Consider the following 16043-nt stretch of genomic DNA (forward strand, 5'->3'; position numbering starts at 1 on the left):
TACCCAATATGCATACATCAGATATTGAACATTATGCAAATTTTTAAATCTTAAAACATATGACTTGTTAAAGGAAGTTTCCCACAAATTCACTAGGGTTTTTGTTTTCTTTCTACATAAAGCTCTGGGTTATAATAAGAGTTAAGCAATAGCATTTTCTTCCAAAAAAACTTCAAACTTCATACGATTATAGTAAATCTCCCTAGATAATTTTACTAGATCAGTTTCTGACTTTTTAAAATAATACTTGCAGAGATCTTTATTTTATTTTTTGTACTCTTTATATCAATTTCCCTATACAATAGGAAAAACAACTGTACTTTACTCGAGTGTTGTTGCAAAGATGAAACAACAGAATCAGTGTGAAGCACTGCTCCTGACAGAGAATACACTGCTCAATAGATGTTAGATTTTATTATTAGTATTACTGTCATTATTAATTTATTATTATTATTAATAACAATAATTATTATTACTATTCCTTTAGAAACTTCATCTGCCCTGTCTTTCTTGTGTTAATATATAGAGAAAGTATCAGTGGTCTAGACACAGGCAGACCAATATTCCATATCCTGGAGGGAACTACTGTTCAGACTTTAGGAGAAGACTCTCAGCTCCCTTTCCCTGCCCCTGTCTCTAGTTACCAAGTGTTGGCTATGAAGCCATGGCCTGAGTGAGTCAGACCTCTAATAGCTGGGAGCATGCCTTCTTTCATTTTCAGATTGCCTTGTCACATCCCTCAGAGGGGACTTTGGGCACGAGAGAAGTTATGGGTTATCCCTAGACATCCACTGGCCCTAAGAGGGGCAAGTCCAGTGCCTCTAGGGTAGGGTTGCCCAATGAATTACAGGATACCCAGCCAAATTTGAATTCCAGATCAGCAACAAATATTTTTTTAAGTATAGGTATACCTCTAGTGGGGCATACTACAAGTGTATTCTACTATACTAAAATGATTATACTTATACTAAAAAATTATTTGTTCTTTATCTGAAATTCAACTGGGTGTCCTATTTGTTCAATCTGGCAACCGCATCCTGGGGTAAATCCCTACTGCTTGGTGGGCAGGGACCTGTACTGTTCATCTTTGTTCTCTTGTATCTGAAATAGTACTTGACACACACACATAGGTACCTGAAACGTTTGTGGAATAAATGAACTAAGACCACCTCGGTTTCTAAAGCCAGCCTACTCTCTGCACCTCAAAAACTTCCTGAATTCCACCAGATGTCCATGAGGCACTGGCCACTTCCCCTGGCCTATAGGGGGTTGGAGGTGGGGCAATGTCATTTGCTAAATATCAAATGTAGAGAAGCAGGGAGCAAGAGTAGGAGTAAAATGAGGGATTTGCAAAAGGCCAGATAAGAAGAGCGAAGAAATAATAAAATGTCTGGGTCAGAGAAGTGATATCTTCATTTGAAGCTGGTGAGCATTTCTGATAAGTGGAGTTCTCACCACAAAGAGTTTCTCTTATACACAATCTTCCTTGTTTTTATGATTTGGAGATTTGCATAACACAGGAGTTAGGGGACAGGGATGGTAATGAAGAGTCACCAAAGCAGCCGAAGCCACAAGATGGACCAAAGAGAACTTTTTGTCACTGGCCATCGATCCACCTGGGTTTTGTCATAGGATTTTGCTGTCAGGGAGTTAGGATCAGTGTTCGTTCCGATAGGTTAGAAGGTCAGGAAATGGTAGGTAGAAGTTAGAATTTATAATAAACATTCACTGCTCCTTCACTTCTTCTAGTTTTTAATTTGCTATAAAAAGACAGGAGAGAATTTGTTCAAAACCAAAACGCTTTTCTGGAGATAAACTCTGCTTTCCTCGGAGAGCAAGGAAATGTATCACAAATACAAACAACACTGGTGGAGCCATTTGTCCTGTGTGTGTTTACTTGCTGGGGGCCAGTGGGTTGGGCTCATGTAGGGGGTTGTTATTTCTCTTCCATTTGTCACTTTTAACTCCAGAGGTAACTTTACAGAAATCTTTGTCAGAGTTCTATAATCCGCTAGATATTAACTTGGCTTTAACTCAACATGCCATATTACAAGAGGCTCAGATGATTTCCAGTCTGAACAGTTTCTGGTCTTGTTGCCAAAGTAAAGTTTTTAAAAGTACCTCTAGGGATGCTCAGAGGGAGGCCTAATTACCCCCCTCTTGTGTGAGCTGGACTTCCCTTGGAAACAAATTAGCCCTTGGGCAGCTAGCTCACTGCTCTCACTGTACCTCAAGATGGGACTATGAAGCTGGCAGAAGTGGAGAGACTGGCAGCTGCACTTCCTGGATCCTTAAGTCAAAGCAAAGTAGTATTAATTAATGTTTGACAATCTTGGCTTGTGATCCCATGTCCAGATTATGTACTCCTGCAAAGTTAATTCTGTTAGAGGAGAAGTAGAAGAACATAATGGATCAAATCCACATTGGAGTCCTAAATTCTTAGGATGTTATGTTCTTTACTCTTTAGCAATTTCTTGGCTCATCGGTCATCATAAGAATGACAGAGGATCCCCCAGCACCACAGTGCTGTCATCTGTTTTGGGACTATAATAGGTAACAGTTCTGGAACAGTCACACTCAAATTCTAAGGGAAAGGACGGTGATAAGTCTAGGTCTTGGTACTCAATTTGGCCTCTGACTGAATGGGCAAGAGCAGAGTCCACTAGGTGCCTGGTTATATGGGAGCCAGTCGTGCCACTGATACAACTTTGCCTAAAATGAAATGATTCCACGGTTTATTTCATTCACACAAGACTTTTTAAAGGGTTCTCAAAAGGAGATGGTTGTGGGGAAATGAACTGAACATAGCCTTACAGGGAAGGTTCAGGACTCCAATCTCCTGTTTATTAGTGATGTGGCAAATCTTTTTAGAAGTCTAAGTCTCATTCTTGTCATATAAAGATGGAATTAGTGACAGAGCATCATCAGATTGCTGAAAGCATTATACATTGGATTTGACAGTGTCGCCCATACAGAATGGGCATGAAAAAATCAAATGGTAAAACCCCGGGTGGCTGCTGCCCAGTGTGGACATGTGACACCAGAGGAAGGCAGCTTGTGTAGGTGATACCAAACTTGGAAGATGAGTGTCTCCTGCTCAGAGCCAGGGGGACTATACAATGCTTTTACTTCTGTAGTATCCTAAAGGATAGTTGCCCTTGCTACTGAGATGCAGAAGTAGTTTAAAAACAAAACAAAACAAAACAAAACAAAACAATAACAAAAAAAACCCCTCTGTGCTGTAAGTATAAATTCTGAGCAATTGTAGACAGAAAGTTCCCAATAGTTAGAATAAAAGTTAAAAGCCCTCATATGAGGAAGTGGCTTCTCTAATGCAGATGTTCAGGCATTTATTTGCTCACTTTTCATTCAGCCAGGATGAGAGAGAATGGGATATGGAAAGAGCATGAGCAAAAAGTGCAAAGCCCCTGTGATTCCAAGGTAAAGGTACCTTGTCAGTTTTGCCACTGACTGGTGGTTCAGATGTGCCTTAACTCTTTAGTCAGGAGTCCTGAGACTAGAATGGGCAGGTCAGATGAATAGCAGCCTTAACAGAAGACAGCTGGATCTTAACGAATTGGCATCTGAATGTGGCCCAAGTCACAAAAGCACTCTGTTAAGTATAAAGGAATATAAAAATGTAAAGTAGTAATGTCATTAGAATGCTTTGAATCAAGGGTAAGAACTGTAAAAACAACATGCTCCTTTTTTTTCTGGGCTAACATTACTGTCTAGGGATGAGAGCAGGTAAAAGTATTAAACAGAGGTTATCTACCATGAGAATGAAATCACAGGAGAAGAAAAAAGTTGATACGTTGTCACTTGCCAGCTTTTGACACTGGAAGAACAAAATAATGGTTGTTTTTCTTCTTGATACATCCTATCATAGTTTCCACCCCAAATATGATATCTTACCCCATTTTTAATAGGTAGAAATGTATAGCTACCTAGAAATGGGGGAGGGGGGTAAAGTCAGTCAAAACACACCAATGACTGAGTTGGGGACAGAACACTACACAAAACAAAATCCTGTGATTCAATTCCTGCCAACCTATATCAAAGTCTAGCCAACAGCCTTCAACCTAATAAAAAGTCCACCTTTTGCCTGATGGTAAAGCTGAACATCATTAAGAACTATTTTTCTTAGGCTGAGCTATCCCACAGTCGTCGATCTCAATCATCGCTGAAGTGTTGTGTTCATTCTCTCTCATTTATTAAATGTCTTTCTTTAAGTCCCAAAGGAAAGTTTGGAGAGCAAAATATTAGTCACTGAAGAGAGTTCTAAGCTCTGCCTGGGTTTAGCTACATCGAGGATCTAATGCAATGCTTTTCAAATGACCTGTGGAACAGAACCAGCTTTTTGCTTTTTTAATTTTCATATGTCACAGAGCAATATTTTTGTGAAATATGATAAAAATAAATGACCAGAGAAATAAAGCGAATAAGACAAAGAACTGAGTATAAGCCCACTGATCATCTGTTTGGATATTGCAGCAATGTCAAATTGCTAAACTCTTATTTTCAGTTTCTGCAAATAACCTCATCACAGGCTAGTAAAAATGTTTGCAGACTGGTGTTGGTTCATGAGCTACACTTTTAGTAGCTCTGGTATAAGGGACATGTTAAGCGAAAGCACCTACTATAGTGCCCACCTGGAAGAGAGTACTGATGCCAATAGTTAATATTTACTGAGAGCTTTCTATGCATAAGCCACTCACTGTTCAGGTCTGCTACATGTATTACTTCTTACATAATCCAGTGGGTCAAATCCTGCTACTTCCTCCATTTACAGATGGAGAAGCTTAGGCACAGAGAAGTTCAGTAACTTACTGAAGGTCAACTAGTAAACCCAGCACAAAGTATCTGCTTCCAGACTGCACCCACTTCACATAGCTTTCCCACCTGCCTCTCTGTAGGTGTTTGGTTCAGGCTGCATCTGAATCTACCCCAGGGATAAGTAATACATATAATGGCATTGGTGATAATGCAGTAACTAGCAAGAATCATTTTACCTTCATATCTTTGAGTAACATTCTGTGGGAAACAAGACACCAGAAAAGAGTTGACATACAATCACTGAGCAACCCTTCATAGTGATCTGAAAAATGACTTTTGGCATCCCCTTTAACCAAAACTGAAAAGGTGTTCAAAACTCAGGACATGTCACGCAAATAGCAACCTCAGAGTTCAATTATGATTAATATCAAAAAAGAACCAGGGAGGGTTACTCCTCCTGCAAGAGGCTATAGAGGGTCAAGTCCCTCTCACCTTCTCTTCCACAAGTGCATTTTTTCCTTTTCTCCATGCTAAAGCTTTGGTGTTTCCTGTCTTTTTTGAAAGAGGAAACCAAGCCATGGGAGCTTGATGAAAATGTCTCTTCCTTTTTGGTGTGTCTTGTGTTTTTAAACACGTCTGTGTTATGGGCAAAAAGCCTGGATCCCCTCACAAAGCAGCAATTGCGTTGCTCATGCTCCTTGGCAGGGCCTCGCCCCGCCTCCTTCTCCACCCCTCTTTGTCCACACTCACGGAGCCAGCCCCTCTGGGGCCTCAAGCTCCCTGGGCTTGCTTCATTGTCTCCAAAGCTGATAATGATGTCTCCCACCTACATCTCTTGCTGATAAACGAATTCCTGAAATACCTTTACAGACCTTCACATCACCATAAATGCTGCTTTAAGGAAGGACAAATGGTGGAGTAAATGAACAACACATGGAACATAAATGGTACCACATGTCAGGCTTAATCTCCTCGGTAAGAAGAGGGGCAAAAAACTGAAGCCCTTCCTTCCCTGCACATGGAGGAGTAACAACAGCCACAGCTACTGCCACAAACAGCTGTTACAATTCACTTTTTATATGAGAGACCAGCATAGAACTCTCTAGATTGAAAAGATATATACTTGTTTTTTTCTTAAAACTCTGGTTACCTTGGTGGGGCGAAATTACATTCAGCTTTTCCTAAGCAGGGGGCAATGTTGACCAGAACATCACATGTTTTTAATTATGGTCCTGAACCTCCTCATGTATATTCCCTGAACCAAGAGTTGCTCTCAAAGAATCAATTTCTCTTTGTATAAACATGTCTTGCCTAAAAAAGTGGGAACTCTTATAAGCATTTTTAAGACTCTATTTTCCTTCCATAGAGCAATAGGCTCTGAAAAGTAGCTCTCTCAAGTTTGGGGAAAACTAGAGAGGCACACAGAAAGCTACCTAACACTTCAGGGCAGGACTGTGGGTGCAGAAGAATGGAAAGGCAGGATGAACTGTAGCAGTTCAGAGAAGGTTACAGTGGGCAGAGGTGGGTGAGAAACATCTCATGGGGAAGTGGTACTGAATTAGAGTCTTAGAGAAGGCAAGCCTTCAAAGGGAAAAGAGGGATGGAGGGTGTTCTAGAAGATAATGATAAAAGGTGGGGGGGGTGTATCACTTTGGGGAGGAGTAAGCAAAAGTCACCTTTGACATTCCTTTAAAATTCTTTCAAATTATCTCTGAAGCACTGTGAGCACTGTAAATCTCATCCACACTAACATTTGAGATCTACTGGACTAGACCAAAGGAAGAAATGACAGAAAATTCTATGAGCCAACATCTGGGCATTTGCACTATTGCACTCCAAGAACTGCCATGGACCTAGAGGGGAGTAAGTATTGGGTAGAGAATTTTCCTTTATTCTCGCCTGCCCACAAGGTTTACTCCATTATATTTTAAGATGAAGCGTCTGTCGTTCTAATACATACTGGAAGACTTTGTTGTGAGGATTAAACAATAAAACATAGTTAAAAATCCTTAGCACAAAATCTATCATGTGGTGGGAGCTAGTTAAAGGTGTGATCAGACCTACAGATAACTGCTTTGCAGATTGTAAAGAACTTGGACCACTGCTTTCTGCAATTTCTGCTGTGGACCCAGTAAAAAGCCGTATTCTCAATTTCTTGGGCAATGCCTTCAGGGACTGTGTATTACATCAGGGGTAGGTTCTGATGTGACCTCCAGGATATCAAGATGGGAACTCTGCAACCTTGCTTATACAAGGTCTCACAGTTTGGAAACAGTCTTTGCAGGCCATGTTGCTTGGCTATACATTAGGGCCACAGCCTGACTCAAATCCCTGGTTCTCACCTGTAATCCATTTCTTTGATGTTTATTGCATGAAATTTAGGATAAACCAAAACTCTGGGACAACTCCAACGAGGACAGATTTCCTGGAGTCATTCTCTTATAAACATAATCTGTTTTCCCTTCATTCTCCCCAACATACTGTTGTTTTATTACCTTCCCTCCATTGTGCCATCTCTTTCCATTTATCCCAAATCAGATTTACACCCACCCATTTAGTTTGACTATAATTTACCTTTCATTCTCCTTTCCCCCACCTCGCCAAGCTTGATTCTTAAAAACAAAGAATAAACACAAAATTTTACCACAACTACCACCATTATCACCAAAACAACAAAAGAACTTACCACCCACTTAACCAAGCCAGAGATGTTTGGGAAAGCTTTAACCACATGCTTTGTGTTAAAACTTTTCTTATAAGCAACTTTTTCTCCCCATGACTTGATGGCTTTGGCTAGGGTTTGAAAGCTGGATCTGAGGGAATTGGAAACCCCCTGACACACATGCACCCCACCTAACCCTGGGACTTGGGCTGTGTTCAGATGCCCTCCCTCCTTGTCCTCTGCTTTTCCCTGGGCCTTTTCTTGTTGCTACCCTTTCTCCCTGTCTTTTCTCATTTCTCCTATTTGACCCCCTATCCCTGATTTCTTTTCACAATTTCCACCCCTCAAAGTTTCTATCACCAACTGGGGCCTGAGCCTAAATATCTACTAAGACCACCTGGGACAAACTGTCCCCAAATCTGATGGTGCCTGATTAGAGCAGCCTCCCTGGAATCACATGCACGGGGCAAAGATGTCTTCTAGTCAAAGGACCACTTGAATGCTCAGCCAGCACACAGTTGCCAGAAGCTCACCCTCTCCTTCCCTAGATTCCCCTGGTCCTGGATGGCATATGGTTCAATGGTTAGTGGCTTCCCAAGAAGGTGATTTAGGGCTCCCACAATTTCGAAAGGTATAGATCTTTTTCCTTATCTTGACATCTTCCTTTTTAATCCACAATTGCTGTTACCTCTTTCTGCTTCTCCAGAATTAGATTCAAATTCTAAATGTTTTGCTTGGCTGTCCTGTTATTTAGCTCCTATTGGTTTATTGTTTAGATATAGACATTCTTTTTAAAACATAGGAACAAAAAAAGTGCAAGTATGTTACCTGGTGCATCTAATAAAACTCACCCAATTAATTCAGAAAGATTTGGCACAAAGAAGGTGCCTGTCTACTTCAGGTTTTTATTCTCTCTAGGATGCTAATTGTTTTTCTTTTGATAATCTTGTATTTTTGGCCTGAAGTCTAAAATCTGGCCTGCTGGGCGATGTGTCAGATTTGTGAATTAGATGACATCTGTTTTGAATTTTATCATCTTTAATTTTCTTTCAAACTCTCTTCACTTATTCATTTCCCCTTTAATTGTAAAGATCAGACTTTGTTGGGTACTTTAGACAAAAGTATAGACCTTTCTTCTGTGGGGGACACAGATTAAAATTACTGAAGCTAAGTGGTCACAATGAAGGCTATTCAGGGAAAAGATGTTCAGAGAGAAGGCTTAGCAACCATCCCAGAGAGGATGAGCAGCTGATACAAAAGGCTGGCTGTCCACACCAGTGTTTTGAGGTTCCCACTGAATAATTACAGTTGAGTGGAAGACTGACAGTGAGTGTTGAACATTGGCGGAGTGAATATTTTGAATTGAGAAAGGCTGAAGTACTGAGGATGGAGGTGAGTGGTGATGTTTTGATCTCGACACATTTAATTTTTCTCTTTGTGTTTTTTTCTCCAGAAAAATAACAAAAGGAGGAGAAATAGAAATGCATTCTCATACATACAGATTCATATTTTAATAGTAAAACCTTATAATTTTCCTCCTCTGTACATATCTCCTAAATTCTACTTTTCATGGGGAATGTGTTTATCGCTAATTGGATTGGGCCTATTTATTTATTTTAAGTTTTATTTATTTTTGAGAGAGAGAGAGAAAGAGAGAACGAACAAGTGGGGTAGGGGCAGAGAGAGAGGGAGAGAGAATTCCAAGCAGCTTCCACACTGACACAGAGCAGAGCCTGACATGGGGCTTGAACTCATGAACTGTGAGGTCATGACCTGAGCCTAAATCAAAAGTTGGATGCTTAACTCACTGAGCCACCTAGGCATCTGAGATTGGGCCTATTTATTAAGGGTCAATTTTCTTGTTAGAGTGCCCAATGTAACACTATTGTGTAACGTGTTTTTCCTTTATGTAAATATTTTTCAATATATACTCTTACGGATGCCAACTGGCCTCGTGCAGCTTTGCATTTGTAGAAGCAATAGAGAACACATAGAACACTGGCCAGAATGTGTGCCTAAGCTTTCACATCTGATACACATGTCACTCATCACTGGAAGAAGAAATAAGCAGGCTGGCTGTGCACAGAATACAAAATGGCTCCTCCAAACACCTGCTGTAGAGGCTCTCAACCAAATTTCTAAAACCACATCATGAAAATTGGCCAACAGTGACTTTGTGCTTGCATACAAATGACAAATCACCCCTTTGTGATGCAGGCCTTGGATTTCTTGGATACTGCTGTGTTTAGGCTGTTGCTAGGCAGGTCGTGAGTCTGTTAAAATGCTATTGTTTTGAATGGAATATGTATATAGTGGTAGTTCTCAACTGGACGCGATTTTTGCCTCTCAGGGGACATTTAGCAATGTCTGGATACATTTTTGGTGCCACAACTTAGGGGGAGGACTGCTACCAGCATCTAGTGGACAGCGTCCAGGGGTGCTGACAACTATTCTATAATGCACAGGACAGCCCCATAACCAAGGATTAATTAGCTCAAATTTCAATAGTACCAAAATTAGAAACACTGGTTTACAAGCATTTATATATTGAGCCAGGCAACAACAGATCAAAACTATGGTGTTGAGAGAAAAGGGCACTTGCAATTAGTCTTCTTTGGATGAATAGCTATTGTTGACTTTGATGGCCCTATTGGCCACATAATATCTCCGTGGGCTCTAGGGGGCTAAAAGAGCCTGCCATTTGGGCTCCCCTCCTGCTCCTCTTTTCATGGTTATTAACATCATCTTCCATATGTATGCAGTCACTCAAACTATGTATCTCTGGGTTTTATCTACTCTCCCCCTCTTCTCCTCATCCTACCTTCCTACTGGTAATCGATTCCTCATAATTCTGTGCTCTCCTCACTATAATGATTTGCCCTGACTTCTTAGGTCCTCCATTAATGATTTAGTCTAGGCTCTTTAGTTGAAAGAGCCTGTTGTTTGGGCTCCAACGATAGCATCCTGGTCACTCTCCTGCTGCTCCAGCCAAACCCATTCAGTGCTCCACATCTTGAGCCACTTCCTCATTTACCAGGTCCTTCAGCGAAGAAACATTTAAAAGGGCCTACCATCTGCTAATTACTCTGTCAGGAGCTGTGATCACTCCCTGGATAAAAATCATTCCAAGCCTCCATACTGCTTAAGGGATGAGTGCCTCACTTCCCGATACAGTGTGTAAAGCCTCTGATAATCTGCCTCTGACCTAACATTTCAGCTTACTCTCCCACCCTACCCTGATGTACTTGCTTCAACCACAATGAACCAATTACTTTGCCTTACTTTGGGTCACACACTCTTAAGCCCGTGTATCTTTGCACATGCTCTTTTCTGTATTTGGAGTAACCTTTCTACCCTTGTCTGAGAAACTCTCATTCATCCTGTGCGACTTAATCTAGTATCTAGAGAAATGCCTGGCCCATGAAGCTACTCAATAAATATGGCATGAACTTAAATTTGACCTTCTCTGTAAAACATTCTGTAATTTCCTGGCTGTTAGACAATATATCCCTCATGCTCCATAGTCTGTTGTATGCACTTCTACCAGAACCTCTTTGCATACCTGTCTACAGACCTCTTGAGGGCAGGGATGGTGTCTTATATCTCTTGGAACCTCCAGACTTTGTGCCAGGCTGGACATAAAGTGGACCCTCATGATTAAATGCTCACAATTTTGTCAAGATGCCTTCTTTTGTTTTGGGAATCCTTATTTCATACTAGAAATGGTATGCATCATTTGATACCCCCAAAAAGTCACAAAAGTTGACACTAGTCTCAAATTAGCCCTGTCCCTTCTCTAGAACTGAATACCTTCCAGTGTATAGGATCTGAAGTGTGAAGCTAAGGTTTGAGTGCATCCTCTATCACCTACTCACTGTGAAACCTTGGGAAGACATTTAACTCACCTGTAAACCTCTGTTTCTTCTTCTGTAAAATAGGAATAATATCTGCCTTGTGGGGGTGGTCATGAGTATCAAATGAGAGTACATATTTGAAAATTTTTTTAACTTCTAAGACATCTGTGTTCAAAGTATAGCAAGATAAAATAAAACCTCTTCCTCAGTCTCGCATGATCTTTATTTTTTTCCCCACAAACCTCTTGAAAGGGCCAGTTTGATGCATTGTATTCACTCTCTCCTTTCAACCCCAGGTATTGTTTTCTGCCCAGCCATACCACTGGCAGCTCACTCTTCAGAATCTTCAATAATTTCCTTATGGCCAATACCCAGAGACACTCTTCTGTCCTTCCCTCACTGGACTTGACTTCAGTCTGCCTCTTCTGAGACATTCTCTTCACTGGAATCAGAGTAAGCTTCCTCAAACATGGATTTTGATAATATCCTGCCATGTACAAACCTCCACAATGATTCTTCATTAGCCTAGTGAGTAATATTCAAACTCCTTAGGAAGGGGTCAGACCCAACATCATCTGGTCCCTGCTTACCACTTCACTCACATTACCTTCTAACACATACCCGAGCAATACAAAATGGCTTATGTTTCTAGAGTGTGTGCTCTTTCACATGCTGCCCAGAAGATTGCCTGGTGCAATCTGGTCATCTTTTAGGACTTGGCTCAAAATATCATCTCTTCTGGGAAGCCTTCCCTGATCTCAGTTTCCTATTCCTCTTCATTCCATACAGAAGTAGATATCCCTATCTCTATGGTCCCCAGACTCCTTGGCTGCATCTTGATTAAGCATAACCTTCCCACTATTCTCTTAGCCACTTAAATATTTATCTCCCCTATTAGAAAGTGAGGTTTTTAGGGGTGCCTCAGTGGCTCAGTTGGTTAAGCGTCCGACTTCGGCTCAGGTCATGATCTCATGGCTCATGAGTTCGAGCCCCTCATTGGGCTCTGTGCTGACAGCTCAGAGCCTGGGGCCTGCTTTGGATTCTGTGTCTCCCTCTCTCTCTGCCCCTCCTCTGCCCTCTCTCTCTCAAAAATAAATAAACATTAAAAAGTTTTTTTAAAAAAAGAAAGTGAGCTTTCTTTGGGTACAAGGAATATATTTTATCTCTCTCTATATGTCTAGCTTCTAACAGAGTTCCTGGTACAGAGTAAGCAATTGCTAAACAGTTGTTGACTACATAAGTGAGTGTTATAAATATCATTATTTGTACTACATTCTTATTCCTTTGTCATATTTTGTTCACTTTCTAGAAAATCCTTTGTTACATTCTGGTTTTCACAAATTAAAAAAAAATTCTGGCAAATGCCATAATTTATTCAGAAGTTACTCTGCATTGAGATCGTTAGTGGGTTTGGTTTTCTTTGGGAAGTTGAATGCCTACAAAAGAAACTGTTACTGCCTGTGCTACGCTTCCATGGGTTTATGACATATCCCTCAGGTACAAAGGACCTCCTGCTCACCTGCTGCTTCTGGCCTTGGTAGTTTCCAGTTGTTGGGTAAGAAGCTTGGCAATGGCAGTGAAGCTGTTGCTCATGCGGAAGATATCTCTGCTCTGAGGGCCCAGGATGGAGGAGAAAGCATCAGTGATGCTCTTAATCTCCAGCAGGAGAATATGATGAAACGAATGTTCCATGTTGGCCAGCTGACTCACCAGGAATGGCAGGCAGCTCCTGGCTCTCTCCTGCCAAGAACAATGAAGACCAGTGTATGCTGTTGGGAATGCAAACTGGTGTAGCCACAATGGAAAACAGCATGGAGGTTCCTCAAGAAATGAAAAATATAACTATCATATGGCCAGCAATCCCACTTCTGGGTTTTTATCCAAAGGAAACAAAATCATTATCCCAAAGAGATTTCTGTACTCCCATGTTTAGAGTAGCATTGTTCATAATAGCCAAGACATGGAAACCACCTATGTGTCCATAAAAGGATGAATGGATAAAGAAAATGTGGTATACATACACAACGGAATACTATTCATCCATAAGCATGTCATAAAAAAGAAGGAAGTTCTGCCATTTGCAACAACATGGATAAACGTGAAGGGCATAATGCTAAGTGAAATAAGCCAGACAGAGAAAGACAAATCCCATGTGGTATCACCTATAGGTGGGAACTAAAAAAAAAAAAAAAAAAAAAAAAAAAAAAAAAGTTGAACTCATAGAAACAGGGACTGGAGTGGGTGGGAGAAATAGTGAGAGGTTGTTCAAAGGGTACAAATTTACTTTCAGCTATAAGCTGAATAAGGTCCGAGGATCTAACATATAACATGGTGACTATAATTGATAATACTATGTTGTATAATTGAAATTTGCTGAAAATAGAACTTAAATGTTCTCACCCCTTTCTCCAAAAAAGGTAAATATGTGTGGTGATGGATGCGTCAGTTAACTCAATGTGGGGGAAACATCTTCATAATGAATATGTATATCAAATAATCACATTGTACCTTTTAAATATCTTACAATTGTACTAGTCAAGTATACATCAAGTGAAGCTAAAGGGGAACAGAAGAACAGTGAAAAACAAAAACCTATATTTTAAAGGAAAATTACAGTCCCATGACCAGCAGATGACAATTCTATGGGGAGTTGAGAGAGCTAGCTAGAGCTAAATAATGTCTCATTCACAATGCCTCTGAACTGGCTTGAGATTTTAATTTTTTCCTTATTTTCAGGACAAACTTTTTAAAAATAAAACTTTTTTCCCCCATTATTCTTTTCTTAAAAATACATGAATAATCGCATTTGCCTATCTCATCAGGTCAAAACCTCTCAACTACCATTAAAAATCTAGCCCTATCCATCTACTCTTCCCAACTTTGTGTCCTCCAGTCCCCATGTCTGTGACTCAGTAACTGCCTGCAAGGAAGAGGCTGGTCAATGGCACCCCTGATCCATCCTTCTATCAGACAATGCCAGGTATCACACCGGTGTGTAAGGTTTCCATCCTCTCCACAGTTAGTCTCACTCATTTGTTCATTTTAAGCATCTTTCAACATGTTATGGATTCTAGGTTACTGGTCTAGTGAGTGGATTATATTATCTACGTTTAATCAAGTTAATGCTCTCAAGTAACTGAACTAGGTTCCTTCAGGGAAACGGAAGATGAAGGATCATATGAATTCAGGCATGGGTGAGTAACAAGTAAATATCTTCGCCGATAGGTCTCCTATATCTTCACATGAGCCATGAGACACCATGATTTAATCCAACATAGCTGGAAGTTAGCCAAAAAAATTCAAAATTATCAAGGGAGTTGTTTGAACTGTACATTTATACCCAATATAAATAATGATACACAATAAATAAAGATAATTTAAAACATGACTTATTTCATCTTTAATTCCTCTTTAAAAGTCCAGTTTTAAAATGTATTTAAAAACTATTCATTATGTTAATGTAGCAGAATATACATGTAATTATAAATAAATATATGCTGGAAGTTGATGTTCAATATCCTTTAGACTGATAGGTGTACAGGTCTAAATTACTTTTCTAGCTAGGCATTCCCTTTTACCCTTTGTTCTTGCACTTGAAACCTTAATTTCTTTCCAGATGTAACTTCTGTCCTATCTCCTCCATGCAGCCATTCCTAGTGACCTCTTCTGTCTGAATTTTCACTGCATTATAGACTTTTTAAAAATCTTGTTAGTACCTGATTACATTTGATCAATTGTGTATTCATGCTTTTATTCAATCACCAGATAGGTATTGCATGCCTAAAATATGCGTGTGCTAGATTCTAGATGACAAAGGTGAATAAGAGGTAGACTCTGCCTTTGAGAGACTTGCAATCCCTCCTTCCAATTATAATTCACTAATGGTTACATACCCGAGTCAGGTCTCCTAAAGGGGCTATTTCTCAACATCAATCATCAGCCTGGCACAGAACTGAGCCTGTAGAGTCTACACCCAGAGTATAAGTCTTGATTCACTAATTTAAGCAAACCTTGTATGCCAAAATATGACTTTACAAATAAAATATGTAGTTGCAAAGGAATTTTGTGCTTTACAAGAAATATTTATTATAGAACAGATTTAAGTAGTGAAGTTCCCTAGTCCTTACTACTTAACTTGATTTTCAAAGACTGCATGTACAACTGCAGTGGAACACATCTCTTGGGGATGTGGAGTACATCTGCCAATCAATCCCTTAATAATCATTTGTTAACAACCACTAAATCACAGTACTCTGTCTGGGTGTGGGGGTAGGGGCTCATATTTCATGACCTGGACAGCTAACTGAAGAGACATTTATTCATTAAAGGATAAGAATATTAGATGACTAAAAAATAGAGACCATTGGAACAAGTTCCTAACAGCCTATTTTATACTTTGGCTCATACAATTGCCAGGTTGCAGAATGACACTTACGTGCTCTTGAGTCAAATAGGTTTTTTGCAAAACATAGATGCTGTCATTCATGCAAGGTCTCCATATGTGAATTCACAGTATGCAATACATCACAGGGACATTTTCCATTTCCTGTTTAGAGGCAAAAGCTGAGGGGTGCCTGGGTGGCTCAGTTGGTTAAGCATCTGACTTTTGATTTCAGCTAAGGTCATGATTTCATGGTTCATGGGATCAAGCCCTGTGTTGGGCTCCACACTGAGAGCACAGAGCCTGCTTCAGATTCTCTCTCTGCCTCGTCTCTCTAACCCCACACGCTCACATGGGGGCGTGCGTGCAC

General features: G+C 40.2%; 1 protein-coding gene across 2 annotated transcripts in view; it reads right to left on the reverse strand.

The window, feature by feature from the left end:
- Positions 1-16043, reverse strand: part of VEPH1 (ventricular zone expressed PH domain containing 1) — a 235637-nt gene that overhangs the window by 118986 nt on the left and 100608 nt on the right. For both annotated transcript variants that reach the window (XM_047100256.1, XM_047100255.1), the window contains exon 6: positions 12812-13032. In XM_047100256.1, the coding sequence (XP_046956212.1) occupies positions 12812-13032 (221 nt within the window). The remainder of the gene's footprint in view (positions 1-12811; positions 13033-16043) is intronic.

This window comes from Lynx rufus, unplaced genomic scaffold (assembly GCF_022079265.1).
Source record: "Lynx rufus isolate CCGP_SWC_20201006 ecotype Redwood Valley unplaced genomic scaffold, mLynRuf1.p SCAF_5, whole genome shotgun sequence".
Classification (NCBI taxonomy): domain Eukaryota; kingdom Metazoa; phylum Chordata; class Mammalia; order Carnivora; family Felidae; genus Lynx; species Lynx rufus.